General features: G+C 30.5%; 1 protein-coding gene across 2 annotated transcripts; it reads right to left on the bottom strand.

Annotated features, from left to right (window-relative positions):
- Positions 1-8,597, bottom strand: LOC114289241 (NAC domain-containing protein 73). Of its 2 annotated transcripts, XM_028232908.2 has the most exons (4): positions 8,406-8,597; positions 8,101-8,322; positions 7,800-7,989; positions 1-523 (listed from the first exon to the last, which is right to left on the bottom strand). In XM_028232908.2, the coding sequence occupies exons 2-4, from the start codon at positions 8,251-8,253 to the stop codon at positions 57-59; spliced, it is 810 nt and encodes a 269-aa protein (XP_028088709.2). In that variant the 5' UTR covers positions 8,254-8,322; positions 8,406-8,597; the 3' UTR covers positions 1-56. The 2 variants fall into 2 exon arrangements, with proteins under 2 accessions (XP_028088709.2, XP_082743933.1); XM_082887807.1 differs by having other exon boundaries at positions 8,101-8,595.
- Between the last annotated feature and the right edge of the window lie 761 nt (positions 8,598-9,358).

Consider the following 9,358-nt stretch of genomic DNA (forward strand, 5'->3'; position numbering starts at 1 on the left):
GACCCATCACCTTGAATACCCAAATTAGCGATTAGCTGAGGTGTGATTTCCCTATTTTACCCTCCAAATCCAATATCATAGGATATCAATGCAGTTGGATTATAATATCCCTCCACATAACCTTGTGTGTTCTCAATTACATGACTTGATTTTTGGTCGAACACTGAATCTCCAAGGCTTGAAGTTGAACCACATTGTCTAGGCTGTGTTTGGTAGAAAACTTTCGAAACCACCACCTCTCCATCTCTCTCTTCCTCATTATTGCCAAGATGGTATTGGTGCATAACCCAATTGGTTTTCTCTGGTTTCCTTTGCCTACCATAGTTGGTGTAGAGCACTAGTATTTTCTTGAACCCTTTCACTGTCCCACCAACAAAAACTGGCCTTGTTTTTCCTGTTTTGTGCCATCTTGTTTCACCGCCATCTTCATCAGTGTGAACCTTTCTTCTCTTCCTTGTCCCGGTGGTGTATGCCTTTGAAGGCCGGTGGAAGAAGTGGCGGATTTGGCCAACTTTGCTTACACCTACTTACCATAGTTGGGGAGTTCATGGAGAGAGAAGAAAACAATTTGTCATGATCAATTGGATAATGATAAAATTATAACATTGAGAAATATGTTAAAATGGGCGGTCTTATCAGTGCCAACTTAGTTGGGATTGATTTGGTTCTCTATGATGCTTTTTGCATTCATATTCTTTTTCTTTTTTGATGCAATAGTTTTCTGTTTTATCAATAAAGTTTATTTTCTTCGCTGATAAAAAAAAACGGAGTTGGTTTTATCTTTGGGTGGGGTCAAATTGGCCACACTCATCTCGTAACTTTTCATATTGGTTCCGGAGAATTCTGTCAATGTGTTGAGTAGGTATTTTGAGATTACTAAATAGTTGCATATATGGTGACTTCGAATGTTATATTGTCATCAACATGACAAGGACATCACTTGTTATTGGTAATTTTTTTTTTTTGTCAATCGGTATGATTATTTAGAAATATGAGAACTAAATCCAACTAAATAACCATAGTCCATCAATACATATCTATAAGCTCAATAACTTGTATTAATTTTTTTTTTTAAAGTAATGCCATATGTACTATATGATGATTTCATTAATAAATTTTTTTTTTCTTTTTTTTTGCTGATCAAAAAATAAAAATAAAAAACAAACACCACAAAAAGATTGACCTCCTCACATCCCAAGGAGTACACACAAATGGCTGAGTTGCACACAAATTTGTCCGAACATCCAGTTATCAAAAAAATTTTAAAAAAATAACAAGTGGTTACTTACCCATACATATAAATTCTGTTAATTTCTTACCCGACTGAATTTTCTACTTTTGAATTCTTCTTTGGAATTCTTCTTCTTCAGAAATCTTATTATTATTATTATTATTATTATTATTATTATTATTATTATTTGCGTGGGAGAGAAAGCCGTGTGGATTAACATAACTTCAAAATAATAAGAAGAAGGAAGAACAATGAGTTGTCTTACTAGAGAACATCTTCAAAATATCCATTGCATTTATGTATATACAATTAATGAGCTCTCCCAAATAATTTTTTCAAATACATGTTTGGTTTTTTCAAACAAGAGATTTTTATGAATTGAGTAAGCTTTAGGAGAAATTGTGAAGTGTAACATTTTCAATATTAATTTTGGGAAAACTTAGTCAAAATGGTCATAATTCTACATCGTCATGCATGATATGATATAATCCTAGCTAACTAATTTTAAATCACGCAAAACATAACATTTTGAAATATTTATTACACACACATCATATCATCCGATATGGATATGGTTTTTCCAAATACTTATATAGGTAGAAATCAACATCATATGCATATTCGCGATATGTATTGCTTTATGATACGACAAGTGTAGGGGTTCACGACCAATACTAGTAGTTTAGCGGTTACAAATCTATTTCTCGCGGTTAATGATTTTAAAATATTTAATACTCAATTATCAAAATACATTACTCAATACTCCAAACACTATTACTCTACGACTAATACCAATTAATCTTCTAATATTGCTATTTAAAACCTTGCAAGAGACATTTCTCCAATAACTAGCTAAAAGTCGTGTTATTACCAAAATTTGGCATAAACTCAAGATTTAACATTGCTAAGAGCATCTCCATCCAATTTTAAAAAATTTGTATGCCAAATTATTTTGAAGGTTTAGGTGTCAAATTAACATATAAATGACATCTCTAAATATAAAAAGAATGCATCACCCGATATGTTAAATATAGTACTTTACTTTACTAGTTTTACTTCAAACTTTATTTACTTTAATATTTTTTAACAATTTTTTTAAGTCTTTACTATTAAAATAATGAACATAAAATAACTTCGCATCTTTTTTTTTGCTATGTCAAAATAAAATAAATTATTAAACATATTCATTCTGTTTGGTTTTAATTTTCAGAATTTACTTTTCAGAAAATTCTACTTTTTTATTTTCCATATTTTTTTTGTTTTCACTGAATTTTTAAAATTTTTAAACACACCTAACATAAATACACTTAAAAAGTATAATATTTGTGAGAAAATCTTTAAAAAATTTACTACATACCAAAAATAAAAAAAATAAAAATTCAGTACATTTTTTTATATTTTTTTGTATTTTTTAATTTTTTAAAAATATTTTTTCACAAATATTTTACTATTTAGAAACATCTAAGTAATAGACATCTAAAAAAATAAAAAAATCACTATACTGCCAAAAAATAAAAAAATTACTTAAAATTTTAAAAATATTCACTAAAAATAAAAAATACGAAAAACAAAAAATTTGATTTTTAAAAAATTAAATTCAAAAAACTAAAACCAAACGTACTAATTAAAAATCAATCGTTAAGAAAAAAAAAAAGTTCTCCTATACTGCCAAGAACACTACTAAAATTAGTAGTGCCACGTAGTGCCACATAGTGGGTGTTTGGGAAGTGAGTTTTTTTATAGATTTTTTTAGTTGTAGGATATTATTGGAGAAATTTTTTTTGTATTTGGGAAGATAGTTTGGTTTTTTTGTGGTTGAATGTGATATTTGTGAGATAAAAAGTGAAATGATTATGGAGTTTGATGTGATATTTTGTTTGGATTAATTGTTTTTGGTTTTGTAACCAATTTGTCTTTTAGTGGAAAAAAACAAAAAAAAAACAAAAACCAAACTTCCCAAATACCCTACTCAGAACATTTATCCATAAATTTATCTAGAAACTTGAATGAATGGTCTAGATGCATATTTTATATGCACCCACAACACAAATTGAATCTGAGCCACTCATCTTCATTCTGGAACACCATCTTATATATGAGAATTTAAGATAAAATACTAGAGGAAATATCATTTCAGTAAAACATAGAAAAAAAATTCATATTAACGAAAAGCTTTGCAACATTAGAAGATAAACTTATAAAGTTTTTCATGAAACTGATATTATTTTTGTAAGTTACCACTAAAACATTATTTCCCCAAAATACTACACCTTGTCATTCTGCGGGTCAAATATCCTACAAAAACTTCATGCTCATATTAACTTTTGTCGTGCCCTAAATCTAATGAAGCTATTGAAGAAAATAGCAATGCAGTGGACACACAACTAGTCCACTTCATATTTGGGAATAATAGCCTATCCATAAGGTGCTATAATGAAGCTTGTGGAGCAGATTCATAGGACAAATGATGATATATTAAGATCATATTTGGATAATGATTTGAGTAAGGATTTGAAAAGAAAAAGAAAAAAAAGTGGATAAAATGTTAATGAAATATAGTTATATTTCACCCACCTTTTCTCTTCTTTTATTTTTTTATTTTTATTATTATTATTATAAATTCTAACAAAAAATCATGATCCAAACACAGTGTAAGGCATACTATGACATTATCATAGCTTCATGGTATGGTGCAATTTTTGCACTTCTTTTTCGTTTATTGATATATTTTTTCTTAATTTCACTAATAAAGATTTTTTTGGTCGATTTTTTCGTTTATTGGTACAAGTATATTTTTACTAGCTAAAATGGCTAACAATGTTTGAGATGTTATATTTGAAAATAATTGAAATGAATTGGTCATAGGTAATTTAGCATACCCACATCTATGACCTTCAGGCGTCTAATTTTGGCCCAACTCGGCCTGGCCCATGTCGGGCCTTGCGGGCTCCGGCCAAAAATCAGGTCGGGCCGGTCCACGGGTTAGAAAATTAGGCCCAGACCCAAGCCCAGACCCATGGGTATTCGGGCTTTGGACGGGCCCAAGCAATTAAATTTTTTTTTTTAAATTTTTTCACCAAAATTTTATTATTTTCCATTAAAAATAACACTGGACCTCGGGCGGGGTGGGCTTTTGGGCGGGTCTTGAGCAGGCCGATGGGTCAGACCGAGTTTCAAAATGATGGCTTAGGCCTGAGCCTAAACGGGCCTTAACAGGCCAGGCCCACCTTGGGCCACGGGCGAGTTTCAAGTCGCCCGCGGGCCACGAGCCAAAATTACACCCCTAATGACCTTATTTTTCTTCCCGAAGTGTACAAGACACCTTATAGGATGGGAAGTTTATGTTAAAAAGGAGAAAGGAAAAGCAAATGACAAAAAAAATAACACTTCGTAAAATCTAGAGGGTTTTACAGTAAAAATATAGTTAGTTAATTTTTTTACACAAATTTATAGTTTCTTACATGTGTGTGAGTCTCATGCATTAAAAATCTTATAATTATGTAAAGTGTTGTATAAAAAGTTCAGTGTCCCTACTATTATTGAAAATTTTATGTTTGCGATGTAGCTTATAGTGTGTCTCACTTAAAATATCACTCACTAATTTTAAAAATTATTTAGTGCTCTTGGATCAAGGTGTCTCCACCTTGTATATAATCTTTTTTGAATTATATTGCCTCTTTACTTTTCTGTACATCTTTTTGTAAAAAGTCAAAAAGTACATTTATTTAGATCATTTCAAACAAATTATCTGACAAGATGATACTTGTCCATTGTTAAGTGGATCATTACTCATAGACTAACAAATAGTTTTCCTACTAGTTCTAACTTTTAATGGCAATCTACATAAAATCTTTTTTGGATCATATCACCTCTCGTACTATCATAGAACACTTCTAGGAGTTAAAGTTACTATTATTATTATTAATGAATTCGTTTGGGAAGTGCGTTGACGTTTTTAGTCTGGAGCTAAAAAATCTCGTTTGGGAAGGATTTTTTGACTTTATGTGAGAGAAATAATATAATGATTATGAATTGAATGTGATATTTTGTCTTATTAGACGAAAAAACCTATTTTATATTTTTGTGACTAATATAGCCTTCAACCCAATCCAACCATTCTTCCCAAACAAAGCCGTTATTATTTGGCTAGTATAGGTTCGCTCTCCAAATCACCCAGTTGCTTTGTTAGTACTTTTGTTTTGTTTTGGGTTTTTTTTTTTTTTTTGGGGATACGGTTTTTGCTTAAGATTTAAGATTGCCAGTGCTAATTAGGATATAACTTCTATCATAAAACTTCTTCCTATTCCAATGAGCATGTTGTAATTACCTACTTTAAGTTAATGCATTTTATTTTTGCTTATAAAAAATAATAAACACCCCCCCCCCCCCCACCTTTTTTTTTTTCTATCTTTTTTTTTTCCCCCTTGGCTTCTAAATTGGTATATGATCAATAATTTAACATGATATTAGAACATGCTTAACTGCTTACTTATATTTTATTTTCAAATATTATTAAAAAATTAATTTTCTATTTTAAGAATCACTTTTTCATCTATTTCCCGCAACAAACTCTCTATTCTTTTTCTATTTTATTAAAATAATCTTTTTAAGTGTTCTTAAATTTAGATATTTTTTTAATAATAAAATAATTAAACAGACAAAAAAGAAAGCAAAAGAAGAAAGAGCAGCAAAAGCTAGGGGAGAGTCGACTGGCCGATTGGTTGATCAATCAGCTGGACGTCTAGGAGGTCGACCGATTGGATGTTTGGGTGGACGAACGGCAAAGCAAGTTTTTCCCAGATCACTTCATTTGGAACATTCGGATGGACGATCACCATCAGATATGAGGGAGTTACAGTAACTCTTTATAAATAGGGAGTGATTATAGCAAATATTAGTTTAGAGTGGCTTACAAGGAAACTAATGTGGGTGGTATAAGGGAGCTCCAACCCCCTAAAATAGGTAAGGGAATTATTTAGGGGGTTTGCTGAGAATGCTCTTAGAACATACAATAAATTATATGTTCAAACTTTGTCGCTTACCAAAAAAATATAATATTTGAACATGTTTTATTGGTTTATTAAGGCGAGTCCGACCAATTTTAAGATTGGACGATAATTAATAATTTAACATGACATCAAAGTTGACAAATAAATTATAATATTACATGTTAGAATATTATCATCTACCAAAACACAAACATAAATTGCACTCGTAGTACTTATAGTTTGCTTCATATGTCAATGTAATTTGTATAGTTCTAATTTCATTAATTTTATCTTTAAATTTTTTACATTATGTCAATTTAGTTCAACTAATAATGTCATTTTAGAAATTGAACTAAAATCAAAAGATAAAATAGTTAATTCACTATCTTCTCAGTGATCAGAACCGACCCTGGGCTAAGACCATTGAGGCCTGTGCCTTAGGCCCCCCAAAACTGATTCAAAAATTAGAAAAGTATTATAGTATATTACAAATATAAATAGGCCCAAATTATTTTTGTTGTTTTAGGACCAATCTCAAGGACCCAAAAATATTCTGTTGAGCCCATATTTGCTTATAAGAATGGCTTGGCCCAATTGAAATTAAAATATATACAAAATATTGGTGACCCTTGAATAAGAAACACTACATGTACATACAAAATGTTAGTGGCCCAAAATAAGGCCCCCAATTTTTTTTGTTTTCTTTCTTATCAGATTTTAGTGGAATAAACAATTAATTCAATCTCAATCACATTCATACACAACATATTTAATAAACAACAATGCAACCCCACTCAACTACACTCATAAACAACAATTAATTCAATACATATCCAATACATTTTAATCGAATAAAGTTTTCCTAACTTTGGTAAATTTTTTTTTTTTTTGGTATGAATACATTTTGATATTTATTTTGGTATCAATCGACGGTTGTGATACAAAATAAGGTGATTTTTTCGTTTCTTTGTGAATATAGGCATTCGTTTTTGTTTCGTCTTAAGCCTCTTAAGACCCTGAAAACTCAGAACCGACCTTGTCAGTGATTATAATGTTGACGTCCAATTTGAAATGGTTCATTCCTTTATGAATGAATAATTTTGTTATTGATTTATGTCCAAATTCTTAACAATGGTTATTGATTGGATTAAATTGTACACAATATAAAAATTAAAAATTAAAATTAATATAATTAGAATTATAGGGACTAAATTGACACTAAAGAAAAATTATAAAGATTGTGGATATAATTTGTCCAGTTTACAACGAAGACTCAGCAGCATATAAATAATATTACTCTCTAGAAATTTAACTTTTGAATAAATTTTTAATTAGGTAATCATTCCCAAATCTCTTTTTATCCAATTCATATCAATGATATGAAAATGCTTATCCATCTTAGATGCCTATTCTAGTGAGTATGTTGGCATATGAATATGAATACAACGTAACAGATCCACATAAAGGAATGAAGCATATAATTCATGCGGTTAAATATAATAAATTTAAAAATAATAAAATTTTGTTTTGCTGATGATTTTTTTTTTAAATAATAAAAAAAAAAATAGAAGATTAATTACCAGGTAACTTTTCTGGGTGCGTGTAGCAAATTCCATTTTCCCCCTCAATGGTAGGAATAAACTCATCAATTAGAGGATGAATTTTATGGGCATTTGACGACACTTTAGCTTCTAAATGTTCAAGAATTTCTTGATCAGATGGATCAAACTTCACCCCGGCTGGAAGCCCCAGCAAATCTTGAATTCCCGCCTAATTTATTCAAAATTTAGGTTAAAACTTGTTAATTTATAAGAAAAAAATTGAAATAAAATTTAAGTACTTGTGAATAAATATAGATAACAAATACACAAATAGTAATACCCGATTTTGCAATTGTATATTATGGGCACATGAAGGACATGTTATGAAGCGAACTTCACCGGCTTCTTCTTCATCGATAACACCATTTTGTTGAGCAGAAGGCGAGACTATTTGGATGGCTCTTTCGTCTTCAGAGTTGTTATGCCATGTCATCTCTCTTGTTTTGCTCTTACTCCCACCCCAAAGATGGGTTCTCTCTCCTATTTCCTCCACCTCTCCAAACTAGAAAAATAACATAAGATGTGTAAAAAAAAAAAAAAAAAGAAGAAGAAGAAGAAGGAGAAGGAGAAGGAAATTAAAAGCACGTTTGTGGTTAAGCAAATCTTTTCTTCTTGTTCTTCTTCTTTGTTATCGATATTTGGGAAGGAATTGAATTCTTCACTTTTGTTTTCTCTTTCCTGTGATAGAGCTGTGCCTTGCTAAGTTTTCCACAGAGAGAGAGAGAGAGAGAGAGAGAGAGGAGAGGACAAGAATTTTCTTGTATCTTTTGAAAATACAGGAAAAGAATTGAATTGTTCTTATAAAATGATAGGTAGCTTGGTCATCAAGTTTGGTTTTGTTCGTGTGTATGCGCACACATGTATGAATATGCAGTTTCACGCTCGTTTTAAAATTGGGCTCTTTTGGGAACATCAGTAAAAAACAAGGTTGCGTATGGTTATGTTTTGTAAATGTGATTTGAGAGTATGAATTGTATTTTGAATTTGTGTGTTGTAAAATTATGATTTGAGTGTAGAAAATTTGTTTGGTAAAGAGTTTTGAAAATAGTTTTGGAAAAGATGTTTGATTTGAGTGGGGAATTGTTGATGTGATATTTGATATGTGATACAAAAATTTACAACTCATAACTAAATATACAACTCAAAATTATTTTAAAGCACATTAAAAATTAAAAAAATTTCAGAATTTTTTTTTTCTAATTATATAAATCAATTGCAAAAAAAAAAAAAAAAAAAAAAAAAAAAAAAAAAAAAAATTTCCTGTACAGCAGAGGACATCCAGGTGGATGTCCCCATGGACGTCCGGGCGGTAGTCCCTAAGGACGTCCGCGTGGTCTTCCCCTGGCCAAAATTTGAACAAAAAATGCGGCTGTAATACAGAGCTCTCTGCAGAAGTTTGGAAAGTTGATTCCAAACACACAACCAAACATCATAGTGAAATACACATGTGGAATTACATTTTGAATTCACAACCAAACAGAGCCCAAGTTTTTTTGGCTTCAGTTTTTTTACTTAAAAAAGTCAATTTTTTTTTACTC

Source organism: Camellia sinensis, chromosome 9 (genome assembly GCF_055761805.1).
Source record: "Camellia sinensis isolate YWXY chromosome 9, ASM5576180v1, whole genome shotgun sequence".
NCBI classification, from domain to species: domain Eukaryota; kingdom Viridiplantae; phylum Streptophyta; class Magnoliopsida; order Ericales; family Theaceae; genus Camellia; species Camellia sinensis.